The 24558-nt window shown below is 38.0% G+C and overlaps 1 protein-coding gene across 4 annotated transcripts in view; it reads right to left on the bottom strand.

Annotated features, from left to right (window-relative positions):
* Window positions 1-24558, bottom strand: part of SMAD1 (SMAD family member 1) — a 96153-nt gene that overhangs the window by 31723 nt on the left and 39872 nt on the right. For all 4 annotated transcript variants that reach the window (XR_004230320.1, XR_004230319.1, XM_031943009.1 and 1 more), the window contains exon 2: window positions 22734-23322. Coding sequence is in view for 2 of the 4 variants with exons in the window: in XM_031943009.1 (XP_031798869.1) it covers window positions 22734-23133 (400 nt within the window). In the remaining 2 variants the exon portion in view is untranslated. The remainder of the gene's footprint in view (window positions 1-22733; window positions 23323-24558) is intronic.

Genomic DNA, 24558 nt, shown 5'->3' with positions numbered 1-24558 from the left:
GATGGGGATGGGGATGGGATATTGGAGGAAAAACAGCAAGAGGGAGAAGTTAAAGGAAAGACGGAGAGAGGCAGAGAGAAGGAGAAAGGGATAAAGAATAAGAAACACTTTGTTCTCAGCTTAGAATAGGGTACAGGGAAGGTTTAATTTCAGATGTCCAAGAAAAAGATCGTATTTAAGACCTGAGCTTTAAGAGATGAGCAGGAATAATGGCTAAAACAGATGTTTTAAAGTTTTGCCAAGCCCTTTGCATAGATTATTTCATTTGTTTGTTTGCTCCCCCCCACCCACACACACACACCAACACTCTCTCCTCACTTTATAGATTAAGAAACAGAGAATTCAGAGAATTAAATGAGCTGCCCATGGTCACAAAGCAAGTAAGGAAGTGCTAGAAGAACACTAGTTCCAATTCTGTTTCTGAAGCTTGATCCTGAATTACATTAGGCAAATTACTTCACCTCCCTCCGCCTCAATTTCTTTATTTGTAAAATAAAGAAGTTGGACTAGATGGAGTCCCTTCCCGTGTTAGATCCCCCAAGGAATCTTTAAACTTCAGGCCGAAGGAGTTGAAAACCGGTGTCCCAGCTCCAAATCTGGTCCCTTTCTACTCTGCCATACTGGAGAAAGGGCAGGGGAATTGAAGTCTAAGAAACACAGCCAGGGGCAGCTAGATGGCTCAGTGAGTGAAGCACCAGCCCTAGAGTCAGGAAGATCTGAGTGTAAACCCAGCCTCAGACACTTAACACTTATTAGCTGTGTGACCCTGGACAAGTCACCTAACCCCAACTGCCAGAAGCAGCAGTAGAAGCAGTACAGCCAGGAGGAAAAGCAGTTAGGGGAAAATGAATGCAATCTGTCTAAGATCCATGAAGAAAGAAGAAAAGATAAGAAAAGAAGGTTGGATCCAGTTTGTCATAAAAGGCTCTAAAAACCAAATTAAGGAGTTTGGTGAACAACAGGGAGACAATGAAAAGTTTTTAAATTGTCGGTTTATTTTGTTTTCACCCAAGTGGGCTTTGAGAAGAGATGTTCACTGAAAAGATCGATACAGCAAAGGGGTCCAGACTGGAGTGGAGAGGGAAGAGGATCCAGGTGGGAGACAATGGGGGCTTGAAGGAGGATTGAAGGAATGCATGGGGGGAGAAATGCAAAGTAGGCTCTGGGTAGATGAAATAAAAATAATTTTGGTTATGGATGGATGAGAAAGTGAGGGAGGGAAGAGTCAGAGATAGCTCCAACTAATAGTTTATCACTGCTTCCACCTCCTCATTACCCTTCACACCACAGTCCCTTATCATTTGGCTTCCTTCCTGACCACAGTCCTTTAACTGTTTTCTCAGAGGTCACCAATAATCTAATTAATTCATCCCAGAGCCTCTTCTCAGGCCCTATTCCATTCAGCACACATCCCTTATATCTAAAAATTCAGTTCCTCCTCAATCTCAATCTAATTTTCCAACCATTCCCTCCCCGACTCTTATTACAGATCCTTTTTACTGCAGCCTGCTCCTTTGTTTTTAGGATCTATCTTCAGGTCTCTCCCCCTCTCTCTTTAGTCCTCTCTCTTTTGATGGCTGTACCTTTTCCCAAGGCTTCAAACCATCAACTCTAATGGAATACACTTAAAAGCTTCATTCAGCACCCAACAGTCTACTTACCTCTCTCAACCTTGGTTTCTACCTGCCTAGAGGACATCTCTACTAGAATGCACTGCCAGCACCTAAAACTCAGCAGAAGAGGATTTCTCCCTTTGCCTTCCCTTCTAATTTTGTAACAATATCAAGGGACTCGGTTAAGAAACTAAGTTGCCAGATCTTTCACAAGGGGTTCAAAAAACTTCTTAGGAATCATTTCCATCACCTGAATGGGCCAAAGACACAAAGACAAATTTGGGTCTGCCCTTCTGACTGTTTGATTTAGGACCAATCTGGGTCTCCCTTAGGTAACCTCAAAGGTCCCTTCCTTGACTAAAGACTCAGGGAGAATGAGAAATGATTAAAAGATAAATAGCAGGTATCAATAACATTTATTTTAAAGCAGAAAAATCATCTCACAAGTCCCTTTATTTATATCACCTTCAATACAAATTTTCTAATACTGAAAATTATTATTTTGGAATACTGATAAATATTAGTTAATGCAATCTCCTTTTCACTCAAGTTTCTTCATCTTTAAAAATACACATTGTTTTCAAGCCTAAATTCCCTGAGAGGAAAAAGCAGAACAAGAATTTCCATAAAGTGTCTTCCAGAAGATCCCAGTCAAAAACATAGCAAATTATTCATCTTCAAACCTTAGTAATATTTCATATGCCTTTAAAGCATTGTAGCCAGAATCAATCAATAACCATTTGTTCACAAAGAGCTCACATCCTAGCAAATTCCACAGGTGAAAAAAAATTTAAAAACAAACAAAAACCCTCCTAAGACCTTGAAAGACCTTGAAAAGACCCTCCTAGCCCTTCCTGAATCCATACAATTTTTCTGAAGACTCAGTTATCACTGCTATCCAACATACATTGCCATATATCCAGAGAATAAGGGTCAAAATAATGACAAGTTTCATTTTGGATAGAAAAAAGTACCCAAAAAACCATTCTTTTCCCACCCATATCTTATTTTTACACAATGACCCACATGACATCACAGGAAGTTGGGAAATTTATAGCTTCAAAAATAAGTTGAAAGAGACTAAATTAATCCTTTACAAGGGAAAAAACACTACTAAAAGATTCCATCACCCATCCCTTTCTCTACATCCGCCCCTCTCCCCCCCCAAAAAAAAGAGTCAGCCAGGTTAGGTCTAGAGAGCCAGCCTTCACTATATAAAGATCTTGACTTACTCTAGCCACATCCCTTTCCAATATGTAAAAGAGATTTCTCTAAATGCATTCTTGAGAAAGAAGTTCCATCCATTGACAAGAGATCCAGAGCTCTAGAACTAGAAATCCAAACAGATGGCTCACTCCCAGTTTTCCAAACAGCTAACTCCTATGTTATTTGAAAGTTTACAAAGCACTTTGCATAAGTGATGAATGAAAAGAGCATTTATTAAACACTTACTGTGCAAAACCCACAGAAATACCCCCCAGCCTTCACTGTAATAAGAGAGCCACATGTAAAGAAGGGTGCTGACTAGAGTTGCAAATTTGGGTTTGGGAAATCACAGGGATGGGAATGGAACAAGAGGCTAAGAGATTAACACAGCCTTTCCTACAGCAATAGGAGTGTTGAACTGATTCCAATTCTCAGACTAACCTCAAAACTGAGCTAATTGATTCCAGGTATTCCTATCTTCACTTTACAGATTAAGAAGGAGAAGAGAGAAAGATAAATTTTTTTTTTGTCCTGTTGCTTTACTGTATCAGCACTTTATCCATTAAATCATATTGCCTCTCCAAATGAGGTAGTTTAATTACTGGGCAAAACAAGTGTGAATTCATTCTATAGGAAAAAATATATAAATAGGTAATAGGCTACCTGATTATAAGTATGTATGTATTCACTTGTGGCAAAGTGAATACTGTTAGATTTAAGTTAGAAAAACCTGAGTTCAACTTCTACCTCAGACACCAGTTCTGACTGAGTAAATCACTCAATTTCCTTTAAATTCAGTTTCCTCACCTTTAAAATGGGAGTACAAATAACATCTATTTTCATAGAACTGTTGTGAGAATCAAATGAGATAATATGTTAAATGCTTTGCAAGAGATCAAAGAAAAGAGGAAAAAAAGACTTCTCTCTATAAAACTATAGCAGCTCTTTCTGTGACAGCAAAGATAGGAATTTGAGAGATGCCCATCAACTAGGAAATGGATGAACAAGTTGTTGTATGTGACTATATTGTAATAAATAATGAGCAATATGGTTTCAGAAAAACTTGTAAAGATTTATACGAACTGATGAGAAGTGAAGTGAGCAGAACAGGAGAGTGGAAAACACTGTACATCATAACAGCAAGTAACAACCGTAAGGATGGATGAATGACTTAGCTACTCTGATTAGACAATGATTCGAGACAATCCCAAAGACTCATGATGAAAAATGCTATCCATCTCCAGAGGAAGAACTGATGAACTCTGAGTAAATTTTGAAGTATACTGTTTTTTAAACATAACAGAGAAGTATCTAAGTAAAAATATATATATTTTTAAAAAATTAAATGCTTTGCAGACTTTAAAGTGCTACATAAATATTACTGCTAGTTATTATTCAGTTTAATACTATCATAATGGGGTTTGCTTAGGAATAATTACTCATATATACAAAGACATACATAAACATTCATATACACATATATGCATGCATGTATGGATGTTTCTACATACATACATATACGTATATGAATATTTATTCCTTAGCAAACCCTACTGTTATACTGTTAATGTATATATCCACCTTAGACACTATTTCTGATTATCGGAGACTTCCCCCTCATCGTTTGAGAACTTCTGGCCCCATCTCTGTCTCATGACAATCACAGGGTCATTAGGATATGTGGGAGGGATTTTCAGACAAGGAGAAAACAGCACAAAGAAACATCTGTTTTATGATATTATCTCTGGCATTCTCCTGCCAATGGCCAGTTTGGGAAGAGATTAGTGGCAACCCCCCCCCCTTCCTTCCATATTCTTGAGGGGTTTTATTTTTGTCTTGTAACCCTACCACCTGGTACACAGTAAGAGCTTCATAAATGTTTGCTAAAATTACATTATGCTGGAACAGCTGCCTTCTTAGGCGTGACAAAAGGCTGAGCTTGTGTGCCTGACCACAAATGTGAGCAGGAACAGCAGCCTGCTATTTTTTAGGTGTCAAATTAGGGCCATTTTTTATTTCTGCTTGAGGCCTGAGTGCTACAACTTTCCTGGCTCCATAATTTCTGCAGTTGTCATCTTTTCTTGCCTAAGAGTGGCCTCCAAGGGCTACTCCCAGAATACAGTTTCCAAAGGATGCTCCCTGTTCTCTGTATCTTTTCAGACTCCCCCCCCCCCAACTCCAGCTGGTTCAAATTGGAAACATGTCCCTTGAAAGCAAAACCCAATAGCCTAGCAACTGAATAATTCATTTCAATCTTTCAAACTTCTTTAACCCCCAAATCCTGCCAAGTCTGTGATCTAGAGGCCACTTAAAAATCAGGCCGGGTTTGCTGCTGTCATATTCTGTATTCTCTGCTTTCGGGCTGTCTGCCCCAACTTGTCCCAAGAACCTCAGATTGCTCTTTTGCTCGGTGCTTTGCCTCTATTTCTCTGAGAGCTTGCCTTAATTTTCAGGTTAAAAAAAAAAAAAAAAAAAAAAAAAAGCCCTTCTCTACTCAACTGGGAAACCAAACCGAGAGTAAGGCAAGAGTCCCAGGGGTTCTAGGAAATATTTGAGTCTGCAATTCCAGTCTGTTTTTACTCTGCTGCCAAAACACAGAGGAATAAAAAAGAACTGAATAGAATTGAAAAAATAGGGGTGAGTTCTGGGAAGAATTTCAGCCTGCATTCTCTATGGGGCAGGGAGGGACTATTCCTCCCCCTGATTTAGAAAATATAGCTTGAAGCACATGCTCCCCAGGTTGCTGCTGACTGTAGGACCGGAGCTAGTAACCAGGTGAGACACAGGCAAATGGCTCACCAAATCAATGCTTGGCTCTGTTGGTCACGTGCCCCTTCCCAAGAGATGTCTCTTCGCCAGCTCTAACCTCGGCAAGGGAACGGGCAAGTCCAAGCCCAGGACTACGTCCTCCGCGTACTTCCCAGTTTCTGGGTAGGCGGACAATGACTGGAACCAAAACTGGAGATCACCAGTCCCATATCATGAAGAAAGAGGGAGCTCCTTGGGAGCAGGGGCGGTCTGCACTTAACAAGGTTATTTTTCTCAGAACAGGCTGGTCGATTTGAGAGCAAAGGCTTAGGGGTTCCAAGAGTAGCACCCCAAAATCAGATCAAGGGAGGGAAGAGCCGTAGAGAACAACAGGTAAGATACAAGTGGGGCTGGATTTGAAGTCCCAGGCAAGTTACTGCCTCAGTTTCCTTAACTAGAAAATGGATATAATAGCATTTACCTCCCAGGGTATTTGTGAGGATCAAATGAAATTAAAAATTGTAAAGCTCTTAGTATATCATTGTGGTGATTCAGCCCTTTCAATTATGTCCAATTCTTTATCTGGGGTTTCTTGGGTTTGCCATTTCCTTCTCTAGTTCAGTTTACAAAGAGGAAACGGAGATAAATAGGCATAAATGACCTAATCAGGGTTACACAACTAGAAGTATGAGAGTTTTGAATTCAAGTTTTCCAGACTTCAGACCCAGAACTCTAATTGTTTTACCACCTCAGCATAGTATCTAGTCCAGGGGTCCTCAAACTTTTTAAATAGGGGGCCAGTTCACTGTCCCTCAGCCTGTTGGAAGGCTGGACTATAGTAAAAACAAAACCTTTGTTTTGTGGGCCTTTAAATAAAGAAACTTCATAGTCCTGGGTGAGGGGGATAAACGTCCTCAGCTGCTGCATCTGGCCCGTGGACCGTAGTTTAAGGACCCCTAATTCTAGGCAAACAGTAGGAACTAAATAAATGTTTATTCCCTCCCTCATCTGTAAACTGGTGATAATAATAGGTAAGTATTTCCCTGGGTTTTTGTGAGGATCAAATGAGATGATAATAATTGTAAAGCACTTAGCACACTCCCTCTCACACAACAGGAGCTACATAAGTGCTTATTCCCTCCGTCAAATGAGCTAATATTTATAAAATGCTTTATAGACCTTAAAGTACTACACAGATGAGAGCTACTTTTCATCTTGGCTATGCTGCTTATTATTTATATGACTTTGGGCATCTCCCTCAATCTCACTGATCCTCAGTTTTTTATACTCTGCAAAAATGTGGAATTTGAACTAGAGGATGTTAAAGTCCTTTCAGTACTAAATCTATGATGAAACTTGTCCCAGAAAGAACAATGACTTGCCCCCAAGGTCACAGAAAGTACAACAAGTAAGAGAACAGGGATTTCTGATGAAATCTGGACTCCCAATCTAGAGCTATTCCCACTGGTCCACACTGTCCATGTGAACTGGGACAGATCATTCTGCTCCTCTCAGAGCCCTGATTTCATAATCTATAATATGAAGGTGTTGAATTAAATAAGCTCTAGATTCCTTCCCAGGTTTAAATCTACGCTTCCATGATCCAATCTAGCCTCTCCTTGTTCTCTCACATGTCTCTGGAATATCACAAGGGTGTGTTGAGAAAATATAAACTCGGCACTGAACCCAATGTTCACCCTCTGGCAATGGGTGGTGCCATGGCGGTTCCCACAACACTGGCAAGAGCAGAAACAAGAAGGCTCTTAAAATTTACTAGTTCTTATGCCCAAAGGGCTATCAAACTGTGCTTACCCTTTGATCCAGCAGTACCACTATTGGGTCTGTATCCCAAAAAGATCTTAAAAGAGGGAAAAGGACTGATACGTGCAAAATGTTCACGTCAGCCCTTTTTGTAGTGGCAAGGAACTGGAAACCAAAGCGGACACCCATCAGTTGGAGAATGGCTGAATAAGTTATGATATATGAATGTTATGTTATGTTATTATATGAATATATATTATATTATATATGAATGTTATGTTATTGTTCTATAAGAAATGATGAGCAGGCAGATTTCAGAAAAGCCTGGAAAGACTTACATGAATTGATGCTGAGTGAAGTGAGTGGGACCAGGAGAACATTGTACACAGTAACAAGATTATGTGATGATCAACTGTGATGGACCTGGCTCTTCTCAGCAATGTGATGATCCTAAATAATGCCAATAGACTTGGGGGTAGAAAATGCTATTCCAGAGAGAGAACTACAGAGACTGACTGAAAATCAAAGAACACTATTTTCACTTTTTTCTTTCTCACGGTTTTTCCCCATTTAGTCTGATTTTTTCTTGCACAACATGACAAATATGGAAATATGTTCAAAATGATTATACATGTATAAACTATATCAGATTGCTTGCTGTCATGGGGAAGGGAAAGAGGAGGAAAGGAGAAGGGAGAAAAAAATCTGGAACTCAAAATCTTACAAAAATGAATGTTGAAAACTCTCTTTACATGGTATTTGGAAAAATAAAATAATGCTGAGAAAAAAAAGAAAAAAAAATTAATAATTCCATGAGCCCAAGCAAGTCACTTGGTTTCTCTTAAACTCAATTTTTTCTTTAAAATAGAAATATAAACAGCACTTTTTTCATAGGACTGTTGTGAGGATCAAAAAAGATAATAAAAGTAAGGTGTAACTACAAAGAGTACTACTCCCTATCCCTTCTTCTAGGTTCTAATTTCATCATTTTTAAAATGAGGAGGTTACTTTACAGCTTTATAAAATCTCAGCATTCTTTATTTTAAAACTACTAGAGTATAATGGTATAATTAACTTAGGCATTGCCAAACTGTCATCAAGTAACTTTTATATTTGGGAGGTGGGAATAGTAATAATAGTGGCACTTTTGTGGTAGCAAAAAAAACTGTTAATAGAGTAGATACTCAACAACTGGAGAAATGGTGAACAAACTGTGGCAAATGAATTTAATGGAATAAAGCTGTATTGTTATGAGAAAATCAGAGAAAACTTGGGAAGTCTTGTTTGAACTGATGCAGAATAAATGAAAATAAAATATGTGCAATAATTATATTGTAAACGGAAATAATAATAAAGTACAGCCAAGCATCTTGGTTTTAAAAAAAAGGAAAGAGCACAAAGAGGAGGGAGACAGTGGGGCTGGAAGGAGGGAATTTTGCAGACAATTTGCTGTATCCATGTTTTGTTACAAGGGAAGGCTAACTGGGGGTGGGGTGGAAGGAGGAGATTCTATATCCAGGAATGACTGTAACATAATAACACTATATCAATAAAACAAAGCAAAATTCCAGTGTTGATCAAATAGTAACTTTTTGAGATAAAAGGCAAATGGTAAGAAAGCTAAATTCACATAACAATCTGAGTGTCAGAAATAAAAAGCAAACAAATATTTAAGCACTAAGGGATGGAATGGCACTCACATGTTCCCTTGGTTTCCCTCAGTTAGGGCAACACAAGGAAGGTCATTAAATACCTGGGGGAACCTCCTGAGGCAAGGGAATTACAGGAAGATGTCACACAACATGGGTTGTGATCTGCGTGCTACCGGTAATAAGATATCAATTCCATTAAAATTCTGAATGGAGCAAACTTGGGGAGGAAAGCAGGAATGAAATTTCTCTTTCCTTTTTATTTTCTTCTGCATCTTATATCCAGTGAATAAAATAGAATACAAACATGGGCTGGTAAAGAGACCTCAGAGGTCACCTAATCCACCCTCATTTTACAGATGAGTAAACAACCTAAAGAGAGGATGACAAAGTATAAAATTACACAGAAAGTAAATAAAAAAGAGATGATTCAAACCCAGGTCCCCCAATCCCAGAGCTAGTGATTTCCAAGCACATATGGGAATCTATTTAATAGTCAGAAAATGAAAGTAAAATTTTCTAGGAAGAAAAGTGATTTTAAAACTTGAACTGAAACTTGGAGTATGTTCTTCTACAGCAAGAAAGCATAATCACAGAGATGAAAACAAGATCTCATCAAAATTTTAAAAATTATATCCTTTTTCACAGAGAAAGCAGGAAATATTCAATGACTTACAAAAACAGGTGGACTCCACACTAAGAATTTACCTGTCAACATACACAGTGACTATAATGTAAATGTTAAGAATATTAACAATATTACAAATGAATGTTCAAAACTGCAAAGCAACAAGCATAGTTACAAAGAGCTATGAGAAGACACCAGTATCCCCTCCTCAAATCTGCAGATACTAGAAGTCCAAGAATGTGGAAAATTGTACACATTACACATGTTTTCAAACATTCCTATCAATCAGTTTTGCTGATTTCTTTCTCCTTTTCGTTTTTAAGGATATTATTTATTATATAGAATGGTCACTTTCTGTGATTAAGCATTAGAAAGTTATTTTTTTTTTTTTAAACTGTTTACTATAAAGTTTGAATTGTTTGTAGACTCATTTCTTACAAGGGAAGGCTTTGATTGGAGAAGGGGGTATGATGAGAGACTGAGAACTCCAATAAGAGCTCCAATGTAACATGTAAAACTACAAAGAGCAGAAGTTAGATCAAACACAGGCATAATCAAGAAATGCAGTGTTTGTCCTACCATGTAAGCATTGATGTGTACTTTTAAAAAGCTTAACACAAGTAGATCTGTACATGTATAGTCAAGCAAAACAAACCAATATATTGACCACATGTGAAAACGAACGCTTTGTTCTCCATGTTATAATGCCTGCTGGCACTCTGCTGAGAGGCTAAAAGGATGTAACAGTTTTCGATGAGTGAACTAAGTTACTATTCCTGGAGTCCTCATTTAATGATTATAAATTCATCAATATGGACCATAGGGGATTTTTTAAAAATCAAGAGGCAGAATAATCCAATTATTTAATAACATCTACATTTTCACATTTTTAGTACCTATTTCCAACATCATATGAACATCATATTTCTCAACATCAGGGGACTGACTGCATGTAGTCAAAACTCATACTACTCTTTGGTCACCTGCTAAGAACTCAGTCCTTTCTGGAAAACTTGAAAAATTAATGGACCCTCCAAAATAGGGATTCTTAACCCAAAAACTTGGCTCTCCTTCCCCTAATATTTTGATAATTATATTTTAATGTATTTTGGTTTCATTTTTAAATGATATTTTATTTCCCTCCAGTTATATGCTAAAACAATTGGGCTCCTTCTCCTCCTTCCTTGACACAATCTGATATAGTTTATACATATACAATCATGTAAGGCATTTCCATATTTGGCTTCTTTGAAAATTCAACTTTATGCATTTAAAAAATTATTGAAAGGGATCCATCGGACTCAGACTGCCATGTTGTTCAGTCACGTCTGACAGTTTGTGACTTCATTTGAGCTTTTCTGGGCAGAGATGCTAGAGTGGTTTTACATTGCCTTCTCCAGCTCAATGAACAGATGAGGAAACTGAGGCCAACTGGGTAAAGTGACTTGCACTCAAGGAGGATGATTCTTCCTAACTCCAGATTGGATACTCTAACCACTGAGGAGGGAAGGTCCATAACTCACATACAGAAATGTAAATGGCCCTGAAGTTTAAAAAAAAAAAAAAAAAAAAAAGTACTAGGTATTGCAAACTTGATCCTTAAAGATACCAAAGATAAGAAATCTCCAATCACTGTTATACCAATAAGTGAGGAACCAGAGCTCTATTCCTGAATAAAGGTCAGTCTGCAGGGGCCCAAAAGGAAGTCAGCCTCTTGATGAGAATTTTAGTAAAAACCACAGGTGAGAGAGCACACAAAGCCAACTCTTAACTCACAATCCAAGAACCCTGACTCACTGAGATGAGTCAGGCTGCTGCTGGTAGAACTGCCTTAAGAATTAGGTGCTTCTCTAGGACACACGCTGCCCAGTGTAATACAATGACATAGATTTTTCCAAATCTATCTTCAACTTGAATGAGGATCCAGTGAAACTCGGGGGTGGAGGGCCCAAGCAGGAAGTGATGAGGTAGAAAAGGAAAGAGGTAAAGGAAAAAACACTAAAATGGAAGTCAAGTACCCCAGGGTATAGTTCCAATACTGCCAGTAATTAGTTGGATTATCTTGGGCAAGCCTTTTAACCTTCCACCCTCTCTGGTTTCAGTTTCCTTCTCTTACAAATATTATCAAATAAGATAATATTTGTAAAGTGATTAGTGCAGGTGCCTGGCACACAGCAGATGCTTACTAAATGCTTATTCCCTTTCCCTTCTCTGTTAAGAGAGGGGGTGAATTAGAGGGAGTAGAACAGGAAGACCTTCTGACTCTGGCATCCAACAATTCTAACATAACACAGGAAGAAAAACATTGGTTCCAGATCGATAGGTTCAAATATGATACTATTTGTGTGACCTTAGAGAAGTCCTTTAACTGCCTCAAGCCTGAGTTTCCTCATCTGTACCATGAAGAAGAAAGATTAGCTCTGAGTTTTTCAAACTCTAGGAAGAGCTCATGATGAGCCAATGGATCCCAAATGGTAGCGTCATCAGCAGAGACCACTCTGAGTTGCTGCTTGCGAGGAACATTCTCTTTCTCTTCCTACTTAATCATGTGAATTTAGATTACAAGAAGCCACGGAGAATGATGCAATAACATGTCCTGATTCTTCACGTGGAGACTTTAACAGGATCACCAAGATGGAAAGTACTGAGATTTATTCATGACAAAACATTTGATGTTTTTAAACAGCTGTTCTTTTCCCCCATTCAAGAGCCAGTTGGCTGAAGGTTACACATTTCAACAGCATTTTACCCACAGCTGCTACTTAAGTTTTTACCATTTTATTTAAATAGCACTGTCAAGAACAATACCATCCCCAGAGAAAGCTTCTAAGATGAGCAGAGAAGATACTGTTTTTAGTTAAATACTGCAGGAGCTACTATGGAGACCCAAGAATAAAACAGAGGAAGGAAAATGGAAGGCAAAATAGAAATTTAAGCAGAAGAGTATAAAGCAATACTGGTAGACCAATTCTGAAAGCCATGACATATTCATTCCTTAGTCATACTTTGTCTACATTGGCCAAAACATCTCCCTCTCCTTTCCCTAAAAACACATTGGCCCAGAAGGTAACTCAGGACAAATTGTGGCTCGTGCCAAAATCATTTCTTGGCTTTAAAATCCTCAAGTAAAGGCTGATTGTACAACTTTATATAGATATATAGATATATATGTTTATATGTGTATATATATATATATATATATATATATATATATACACACAGTGTATGTGTATATATATACACACATATATACACACATACAAATACACACACACATATATATTATATACATACATACACACACACAGATATATAGAAGTGATATGGTATTAATATAAACTTTATTTCCCTTTGTAAGAATGATGAATATTCCTGGACAGACCATTTATATCTGGATCATAGTTCCAGAGCTGAAAACTCCAGATTTTTCATACGTGACTAAAACTAAAGACACTCCTCGTGGATCCCAGAAGCCTTTTATACATTCAGAATAAGCCAGAATCAGATATCTGAGAAGTCAAAGTTTAGATGATAACCTAGTGACTGAATCCTCCACTGTTACAATGAGGATACTGAGGTCCAGGGAGATTAAGTGCTTGATTAGCCAATGATTAGCAGAGCAGATACCAGAATCCAAGACTCCTAATTCCCAGTCAGAAACTTTCTACTACACAAAACAGATTACACTTTCAGTAAAATAAGCCACTAAAAGAGTAGGCTCAAAATAGTGAGCCTACTCTTTAAGGAATAATCCAAAAAGTCTCAGGAATAGGGAAATCTTGCAAGAGGGTTTTAGGATGGGGTGCTTGTTGAAGGGGAAGAGTCCAGGCTCAGTGAAAAGGGAACACTAGAAAAAACTGCAATTGGAACCCTTCCAGTGTCCTTCACTCTTACATCCTGCCCACAAAGCCTCTTAATCCTCACACCTTGTCCCAAGGCTGTCCAAAGTACCCCACCCCCACATTTCCCAGGCTTGCCCTTCTAAATTTCCTCTGCTTCTTTCTTTTTCAATCTTTGCAGAAAAAAGCCGGACATAAAGTTGAACCCTAGCTCATGATCTCCATGGATCACCCAGAATGGTCTGCTTCATTCATCTAGGAAAATGGGGGTGAGAGCTGGAAAATGTCCTATATTATCAATTCCAGCTTAAATCCAAGATCCAATGAGGAACAAAAGTCTAACTTGGTTGAATAAATCACAAGAGGCTGGAAAGCAAGAAAAGAAATACTATTTTAAATTGGGTAAGATGCTACCTCCAAATTACCTTTCAAATGGCAGAATACACAGAGATAGACTTTGGGACAAGGCGACCCTTTAGATCCTCCCTTGACTACCTTAGGCAATCTCTTCTCTCCCGTATTAAAAAGATAGCCATAAACTAACCCATCCCTCCTCTTCATGCAATAGACACATTTTACAATGCTCCGGAAATGCCATAGTCTTATGCACAGAATATGGGATTCTCACTTAGGTATGTGACAGTGGTCACGTCACCTCATTGGGTCTCAGCTCCTCATTTGTAATATGAAGACCATATGCCACATAAGATACCCTTCCAATTCTAACGTGAAATCGTTTTTACACTAAAAAGAACCAGAAATATGCTTTTCCGAGACTCACTGGTTGTCTTCAGGTCTTCCTGACATTTGAATTGGCAGTAGTGGGTTTACTTTTAAATCAGTCAGGAAATACCAGAAATATCCACCTCCTTTCCTGCCTGTTGGTGTAATTCTTAACCTGGAGGAAAGTCATCTTATAGCCAAAAAAACCCAACTAAACAAACAAAAACAAAAGCCAAAGAAACAAGAGAAAGCTGAAGAGGTTGTGGGCACATACAAACACACACACACACACACACACTATATATATATATATATATATATATATATATATATATATATATCTTGACTCCTCCCTAGGACCACAGTAGTGGAATGACAATGAAAGTAGCAAAAGATTATTAGTTTTCCCATGAACAAAAGCAGATCCTACCACTCTGGAAAAAGGCAGATTAGTATCTGGTTAATCCTGAATCTCGTTACATTTTAGCAATGATCCTAGAGAAGAGACTCTTATGTAAGTTAAATACTCAACTAAACATTCAATAGTAAGCACAATCTAACCATAGACATACAAACACTACACCAAAGTGACAACGCCTGGGCTGCATTCTATTGAGGGAACATGAGCAGGATGACTCCTATTGAACAATTCCAGCAATAAAAGGGGAAAAAAACCAAACATATAAAAAAAGCCCTTTTTTGACCTCACAATAATATTGATATAAACAAAATATTTGAATAGAAGGTATATATATTCTGAAGTGTTTTGCACTGCATTTACCATACATGGAATCAATGAAAAGAAATATATGTCATCAGGTTAGCTAAGAATCCTTCCAATTAAGGTCAGTAACATTTATGTTCCTTAGCCTGAAAGCTTCTGGCTAACATTTATCCTCTCTTCTAGGATATGACTAATTGTACAGATACAAAGGGAAAAGAATGTCTTCTGGGAATATTCATAATTTCAATTGGGTTTCAGAGATAGTGATGTGAATCAGATCCTCTCCCACTTCTCCAAGATGTCGAGCTACCAATGGTCTCTTTCTTAAAACCACATTTCCTGTCATGACTTTCCATAGAGTTTAGATGAAATTTGATTTCTACTTCAGACTCAATAAATTCCAATGGTTCCCTATTACTTATAGGATTAAATATTCCTCCTCCCCACCTTTTCAGTCTTCTTATACCTCACACTCTCCTTTAAGATCCAGGAACACTGACCTTCTTATTGTTCCCTAAACAAGGCACTTCATCTGACTCAGAACATTTTCGCTGGGTGTTTCTCATTCTTGGAATGTTCTTTCTTATATCTTCTCCCCTGGTTTCTTGGGCTTGCTTCAATTCCCAGCTAAAAGATCATCTTTTATAGGGACCTTTTCCCTAATCTCATTAATTCTAGTGTTCCTTCCTCTGATGATGTCTCCAATTTATCCTGTAAAAAAATCTCTTGGGGTACATATTGCCTCCACCACTGAACTGTGAGTTTCTTGAAAATAAGCAGTTTCCCCTCTCCCTCCCATTTTTTTTTTTTTTTCATACTAAGTCCTTAGTGCAGCACCTGGAATATAGTATGTACTTAGTATTTACTAGAATTGTTAGACCAAAATAATATCCCTAAGGAAAGATGACTTAGCAGAAAAAGCAGTGGATGGTCTTAGAAAACCTCATTTTTGATCTTAGTTCTACCAGTGACATGTAACTTAAAAGAAGTCACTTTGCTTCTCTTAGGTTCGGGCTCCTGACTCTTAAAAGGGAAAGTTAGACTAGCTGCCCTCTAAGCTGCCTTTTGAGCTTCAAATAATGATGTTGTATTTCTTCTAGGTTTAAGAAGCATGATTCCATGCCTCCTTTTTTAAAAAGGAGGAAGAAGAGGAGTAAATTAGAGAACTTGATGACATACATACTTGATGACAGAGAATGTAATCAAGAAATGATTTTGGGATGGATTTCTCAGCTGTCAAATGGTCTAAAGCATTAAAGAAATATGTGGGGAGACATAAATTTATTTAAAGTGCACGTCTCCTGCTTTGAAAAGTATTTACAGAAAGAGCCCGGTGCCTTCAAATCCAGATACAAAACTTTCAATCTACTGTGCTGCAAAGTCCCTTTAAAAATTTTTTAGTGATGTAAGTCAAGGAAAAGTCAGAATGACATCAGAAACTGAGCTTGAAGACTTTCCCCAACAATCCCAAACTGCCACATCTTGCGACTCAGAAGATTTTATTTTCACTGACCCAAAACTCTTTTATGCCATCAGTCTTACAGTGATAAGATAAGTCATCAAAATATTTGATCTGATATGTCCTTCAACTTCCACTACCACTTGGCAGGATAGAGATGGCCTTGGATTATCAAAGGCTATGCCAGTATGGCGCAAGTCCTGGCAAGCCCTACTGGGATGGAAAGATTTCAAGCAAAAGCCCAGTGACTATATGTCTGTCGTGGGTGGACAAGCCTAGTGAAATTCAGGAAAGTTGACCCCATCACAAGCCTGTGACCAAATGGAAGTGTTTAACTACAGTAACCCTGGAGGACCATTTAACAGAGGAAGAGGCAGAACTCAGAATTGCAGAACTAAGTAAGTATCTGAGGTTGGATCTGAACTCAGTTCTTTCTGATTTTAGTTCAGAGTTCTACGACTGTTGTCCCTAGCTGCTGTTCAGATCTATCTGACTTATAAAATGAGGGAGAGGCTGGACTAGGTGATCTCTGATGTCCCTACAACTATAAAACCTATGTTATTAGTTAATTAGTTAATACTGCAAGTGACATAATTATGCACAGAACCTCAGACACTAACGGACGCATCAAGATACCTTGTAAGAAGCATGAAAAAGACACTGGGTTCTATAGATCTGGCTCTGTCACTAATTTAATATTTTACTCATGGTAGGTGCTTAAGTTATGGTTGCTGAATGAATGACTCCCTTTACCTCTATGGACTTCAGTTTCTCCATCAATTAAAAAAAAAAGTGGGCTAATTGTTTTAAATGTCTCTTCCTCAAAAGTATTTTCTAATAATTTATCATTTTAACTCCTCAAAATTCAACTCCCGTCTATCTTTCACGGAGTTGCAACATTGATATTCCTAAAATACATCCATTCCTTGTTCAAGGTCCTTCAGAGGCCCCTCTCTGGCTCTAGAAGGAAATGAAAAATTCTAGTTTTGAAAGCCCTTCATAACCTAACTCCAACCTCTGCTCCCAGACTGATACCACCTCCCTCCCTCTTATAGTAGACATTCAGGCTAAACTGGTCCCTGCACAGGACATTCTCTCTTGCTCCAGTGCATGCTTTGGCACAGGTCAGCACTCCATATCCTGGAATGCTCTTACCTCTGTCGCCTGGAATGCCTAGCTCCATTCAAGGCTCAGCTCTTGAGCTGCCCTCCCACATTAATGATCGCCAGCTGTTAGTGCTCACCCTCTCCCTACAATGATTCTGCATGCACATTTCTATTTACTTACCTGTGACATGCTGTTTCCTCTTGTTAAATATAAACTCCTTGAAGGCAAGGACTAATTCCTGTGTTCTCTCCCCATCTCCTGATACGGTGGATGACCAGCGTACCTCAGACACTTAATAAAATTATTCCAGAATACTGCCTTTTAAAGATTTTACCAAGATATCAAGTCCACATATTGCACAAATGATTCTAAGGTGAAATGACAATCCAAAGAGTTTAAGTTCTCACATTTGGCTAACAGGTAAACAGGTTGATTTGTATGGACTTTAATTCAATTTAAAATACTTTATAAGCTAGCTATTTGTAATTCAAAAGAAGCATCAAGTGTTCTACAGAAAGAGACTTTAAGAGAACACCTGTTCCAAGCAACTCACCCATTTTTTAGGGCTGAGGAGACCCAGGCCCAAAGGAGAACAACTCACTCATAAATGGAGCCTTTTTTATTATGGTACACTGCTTTGCACCTTGTTGGCACTTAAATAGGAACAAGGATTTAGAACTAGACAGGAACCAGAGAAATCATCTCATCCAATCTTCTCCTCATTGTAGAGATGAAAGAAATCTAGATTAATGCAGTGAATACAGAGCCAGGCCTGGAGTTAGAATCTTCCTGAGTTCAAATCTACCCTCAGACACTTTCTAGTTGAGTGACCCTAAGCAAGTCACTTAACTCTGCTTGCCTCAGTTCTCTCACTTGTAAAATGGGCTAGAGTAGAAAGTGGCAAATCACTCTAGTATCTCTGCTAAGAAAACCCCAAATAGGGTCATGAAGAATCAGACATGATTGAACAACACACAATGTCATAAAAGGAGTAAATGACAGAGGAGGGCACTGCACCCTGCCATTTTACTACATTGTCTTTTTTCAGTAAGTAACTGTTAAATTCAACTAAGCTGCAACCAGAGCCTATTTCTACTCTCCTGCCTCTCTCAGTCCCTTGGCTCCAGACATCATCATCCACATACCAAATATACAAGCTAATCTGTCTGCAATAGCCCCCAAGGCTAACAGAACTACAGAATTTCAAATTTCAGAGGTTTAAACACAGCCTTTCCAATTAAGTTCGAAGTCAGAGAAGACTATTTAGTTTTCAAAGGCCTTGTGAAGAATGCCAAGAATTAAGACCAAATGGCAAGAGATCCCCATCAGACCATTGTTTAAAGCAGTAGATAGCAACTGAATTGACTTCTGCAATAGTTAAGAGATAGGTTGCTTTTCCTTCCCAATCCTAAATCCCTTTTATTGAAGGAGGACATAATGAGAGTGAGGGTTTTAGCTCTAAAATTCAAACCCTGAATAAAACATCTTACTCAATATCTGATAAGACATTAGATTTAACCCTCCCACACATTCTATAATACTATCTGCAAGATCAGAGATTTAATGACATTAGAAGTCACCTATTCTAGTTTCCTCATTTTATAGATAAAGACACCGAAGGTCTGAGAGGCCCTAAAGTGATTTACCTAAGATCACACACAGATAGTAAGCAGTAAAGTTGGCACTGATGAACAGTCACGTAGCCAAACTAGATGGCTTGTTAGTTTTCCTACACTTCTACCTTACAGCTTATAAAGTACTTTCCTCAAAACAAAAACAAAAACAAAACACCACCCCAAAGAGCCTGACAGCAAAAGTTTTATCATCCCCATTTTACAAATGAGGAAATTGAGACTCCCAACAGGCTGGTCTTGATGCTAATCCCTGCACTTTTTGCTACAAAATACTGCTTGATGGAAAAGGACAAAGGTGAGAGACTTGCAGAATGAAGAAGTCATAAACATAAAATACAAAAGAGAATGTCAAAAAGCTTTAGAAATATCTACCATTGTCTTAATGTATAATCTAATATGCTTATAGCATAGCTGATACCAATCGTGCAGTCTACTTCATTGGCAGTCTCAGTTTCCCACTTACAAAAATGGACATTTATAACAATTGTCACTAGCTTTGTCATGGGGTTACGTTGTGTTTGAGCAGAAAAAGCAACAGAGGCATGTGAATTGAAAGTCTTCAAGAAAAGATTACAAAGACTTGCTGAAGCAGCCACAAAATGTTCTAAGTCAATTGTCAACACAGAGATCTCAGGAGGTTAACAGGGACTTAAGCTGCAGAATAAAAACCTTCCACTTGGGGTTTCTGCCTTTCCTTTTCCTATCATATACTTAAGCAAAAGGGGTCACAATGGGAGAGAAGGCTATTTAAGCAACTTAATAATTCAAATTAAATTCTTGAGAAACAGAAATTATCTCATATAGATCATCACTTAAAAGCAAGAAAATTATAGAAAGACAGCCTGTTTATACTGGCAGGTGTGAATGATGAAAAAGATCACTAATTAGACTTTTAGATAAGGGGGAAAAAGCTAGGATGTTTCAGTAATGGGTATTTTTCTCAGCTGTTCCGGAATAAAAGATCAGAGGTCTTTCGAGGTGAAGGGATCGAACCATACTCTGTTTAGTCCAAACAGCCTTCATCTATGAAAAAGTTAATCCAGCCTTGTTAAGGGAAGTAGCTAAAGTCACTGATTTAAGCAGAAAGTATCAGAGAAGGCAAATTCTTTGTCCTCAAATCTAGCACTGCTTTAAATGTGCCATGTAAGAGACTCCTCCACCTTCCCCAGGTGCTCACAACTCCTGATACAGACTGCTTTTTAAGGAATTCAACAAGCAGCGCCAGACTATGGAAGTTCTGTTCTTCCTCTACAGAAACGCTGGCAAGAATAACGGAGTTGTTCTGTGCAGTAACTTACCTGAGTTTTATATTAATTAATTAATCCACAAATTAACAAAATTTAGCAGCAGTTTGGAATTCTATGCTCTTCCTAGAAACCTGACCTAGAAAAAGGCTTAGATTACATGTCTCTCAATGATGTCCAAGACTGCCCTCTATCCTGGTCAGCTACCTGGTTGTCAAAGCTACCTGCTCCTCCTGGACACCTTGGACTCTAGCGACAGTGGCCCAAAACCACATCTCTGCTACAAGTCCTGGGGAGGAAGACAAAGAAGTTGAGGGAGGGCAAGACAAAGAGACAGAATCCCAAGGCCTGAATGATGGGTTTGAAAGCCATACAGTCTGGGAATCTTTTGTTACAAAATCAACTGTTCAATATACTGCCATTGCTTCAGGCAAATGTCTTAAGTTGAAAAAATCTGAGAACATCAGACCAAGAAGAACCTCATCTATAATCTACACCAAAAACAGTGACCCAGCCTTCACCTGAATATTTACAGCAAAGGGGCCACATTAATTCCCAGAGCTTTCTATTCTTACACGGTTATAACAGAAAAAACATTTTCTTGACATTAAGCCTAAATCTGATCTTTTGCAACCAATACCCATTTCTTCTACTTCTGTTCTTTACCCCAAATAAACAAAGGAGTGGGAAGTGGGGGAAAAGACAGTCTTTTTGACATAACTGCTTTTCAAATGCTTTCAGACAGTCATACTATTTTCAGTTCTCTTTCACAAACTAAATACCAACAGTTCTTTCAATTGATTCTTATACTAAAAGAACAAAAAGACCCTTTCCCATTCTGATTAGCATCCTCTGGATCCTATCCAGTTTTTTAAGAGCCTTCTTAAAATGAAGCACGTTCACAATATTTATAGATAGATGTGACCAGTCCATAGCATGGAAATTTTCTCCATATTGCTTGTAGCCATCTCAATGTGATCTAAGACAGCATTTATCTTTTTATTCCAGTAGTTTTGGTTGTCTTATCATCCACTCTGAACTTGCAGTACACCAAGAGCCCCAAATCTTTCTCTAGGTAAGCCTTCCCCTGATAAAACACTGTTTAAGTTTGGAAGATATAGATGGAGTTGAAATGAGTGTTAAGCAGAAGAGGTTTTGACTCAAGGTTACACCATGAAAAAAGGGGTTCCTTCTTCTTTTCAACATTCCTGCCTACTTCTGCTAAGGGGAAAATTACTCTCAGACAGCCACCACAAGACCCTATCACTATGGCACACCTTTTGGGGGGCAATATCTCTCCTCCAATCCCTTTAAGAAAGGGAATTATATTAATAATAGACATTCTCCTAGAATAACTGTACAATAAGTGGATGATTATGTATGCAGTCAACTTCTTCCATCCCCACAAATAAATTTGCTCTTGCCATTAGAATTCTTAGATAGGATTTGGAATATAGGGATGATTTCCTTGGTCTTTTCTGGCTGCCCCCACTAATGCGAGGAGAACATTAAGAGGGCCATAAAGAAATGGAGTCTCCTTTTTACTTACCCTTTGGGCCCTGCCCTTTCTTTACATAAATTGACTGAAAATGTGGTTAGCAAAAACTCTGTTTTGTTAAATTACATGACAATAAAAACTTCCCAAAAAATCATAGTGTGATCACAGCATGGTGCTTTACAAATTATATGGACTACATAAAGCCACGATATTTTTTCTTTTTTTCACTTCTTTTATAAAAGATTTATCTCTCTGAGTATTATTAATAGTCTGGAGGTAGGCACAGACTTTTGCTTTGGGAAATGCAAATTTTACACCACATGCTGTTGCCTGTATATAAATCTCACTAAAAACTATACAAAGTTAAATTCAGAAACCAGAAAAACACTTTAAGTTAGAGGTTCTGGCATCACAGTGACAACTGGCATTTCCTCATCATCTTTCTCCTTCCAGGGTGAGAGTTATGTAACAGGTGACCCAGTTTTCAGTTTCTAATTGTGTGAAATATTGAAGGGGCGCAAGAGAAGGAGCAAAAATTCCAAATATCAAAAAAAGTTATTTGCTATTGTCCTGTGGTTTTAAAAAGAAATAACAAAAAGAGGAAAATGGTCATTTCAATAGACCTTTGGTATCATTACTCTTGTAAGGCAGAGTTTCTTAAAGGCTTTCCATTCACAATCCTTTTTAGCCCAAGAAATTTTTACACAACCCTGATATTTAAGTATATAAAATAACTATACAAATCAAACATTTACTGGAAATAAATTATAATTCGTGACTCTCACATTCAGTTACATGACCCTATATAGAGTTGTGACTCAGTTTAAGAAGCTTTGTTCTAAAGAATACACTTGGGGGAATGTATACATATATAGACAGAGTAAATAAGGTTTCACCTACCGGGGCTTTCTACCCGTTTGTAGTGGTATGGATTGATGCAGACCTCCTTCTGTTTGGAGCCAAAGGGAAACTCACAGCATTCCAGCGGTTTCAGTTCATGGTGGCTCTGAAGGTCTGGCCAGCGCCACACGCGACAATAAATGACATGCGGCAGCCCTTTGCGGTGGGAGACCTGCAGCCTGCCATCCAGTGATCGGGGAATGGTGACACAATTGCTGGGCTGCCCTGGACAGCTCAGAGCTTTTTCCAATTCCTCCATTGCACCCTTCTTTTTCTTCAGTTTTTTGACCAGAGCATCCACAGCCTTCTCTGCCCATTTTTCTTCTTCATCCCCCTGTTTCCAACCCAGAAGCCTCTTCACAGCTGGGCTGGTAAAGGAGAATAAACTTGTCACATTCATAATGGAGTGCTTTGGGCTCCCAGATATGTCGGGAAATCAAGTCCTGGAATGTCCAGAAAGCAAGTCCTGGGAAGGACAGAGGAAGATGTTGGACTCTCTTTATACCACGTTTCTGAAGTTCTGAAAGGTGGAAATTAACATTCCCAGCGCCACAAAAAATCAAGATAGACTTCTACCTAAATCCAGGACCTACAAGAGAAAAGAAGAAAAAGGCAACAAGTTTTTAAAATGTGCTTTGATAATATTACTTTTTTTTTTTTAGCATTTTTTTTTAAATTATAGCTTTTTATTTACAAGTTATATGCATGGGTATTTTTTCAGCATCAACAACTGCAAAATCTTTTGTTCCAATTTTTCCCTTCCTCTCCCCATCCCCTCCCCTAGATGGCAGGTTGACCAATACATGTTAAATATGTTAAAGTATAAATTAAATACAATATAAGTATACATGTCCTAACAGTTATTCTGCTGTATAGAGTCGGACTTTAAAATAGTATACAATTAGCCTATGAAAGAAATCAAAAATGCAAGTGGACAAAAATAGAGGGATTGGGAATTCTATGTAGTGGTTGATAATATTTCTACAGATATCCAAATACACAAGTCAGGTTGATTAAGGATCATAGAGGAAAACCCCAATTTTCACAGATGCTATTTTTTATGAAATCTTGCATTTCAACTATTTAAAATTATGAGAAGGCATTCAAAACTACTGCTGCCACCACTGTTTAATGCAAAGAAGAAAAAAATCAGATAAAGAATATATATATACACCAAACTATTCAAAGCAGCCATTTTTGTGGTAACAAACAAAAAACTGGAAACAAAGCAAATGAACAATGTTTAAGGAATGGCTAAGCATCTTAAGAAAAACTGTGAGTGATTAAGTCATTTAGACTAAGACTTCTTAAAATTTTTTCCTCTCCTGATCCCTTTTTAGCCAGAGAAATGTTTACACAACCCTGGGTCTACAGGTATACAAATAGGGCATTTATTGATAATAAATCATAAAGAAATTTTTAAAAAAATGATTCTTTTGTATACATATAACTTTATCACTTATTAAAGATGAAATCAAATTTGCATATTAATTAAATGTATGTGCTTGTTTATTTTTGCCTAAAGAAGTAAATCTTAGCAGAATATTTAATACCTGTTGCCAATTTTTTTTGCAACTCCTACATTCAATTACATGAGTCCATATGGGACTGTGATTCACAGTTTAAGAAGCTTTGATTTAGACAATTACAAATAGCCAAACTGACTTCAAAATGCCTAGAGAAGAAGATGCTATCTTCATCCAGAGAAAGAACTAATCAAAGTGGTCAGAATGATTTTACATATATGTAAATATATGTATATTGTCTGTGTGGGAAGAGAGAGAGAGAGAGAAAGACAGGCAGAAAGAGACAGAGACAGAGACTG

The sequence above is a fragment of the Sarcophilus harrisii genome, chromosome 6 (assembly GCF_902635505.1).
Source record: "Sarcophilus harrisii chromosome 6, mSarHar1.11, whole genome shotgun sequence".
NCBI classification, from domain to species: Eukaryota; Metazoa; Chordata; class Mammalia; order Dasyuromorphia; family Dasyuridae; genus Sarcophilus; species Sarcophilus harrisii.
The sequence above is the reverse complement of the archived record's forward strand: the minus strand, read 5'-3'. Positions and strand labels throughout refer to the sequence as shown.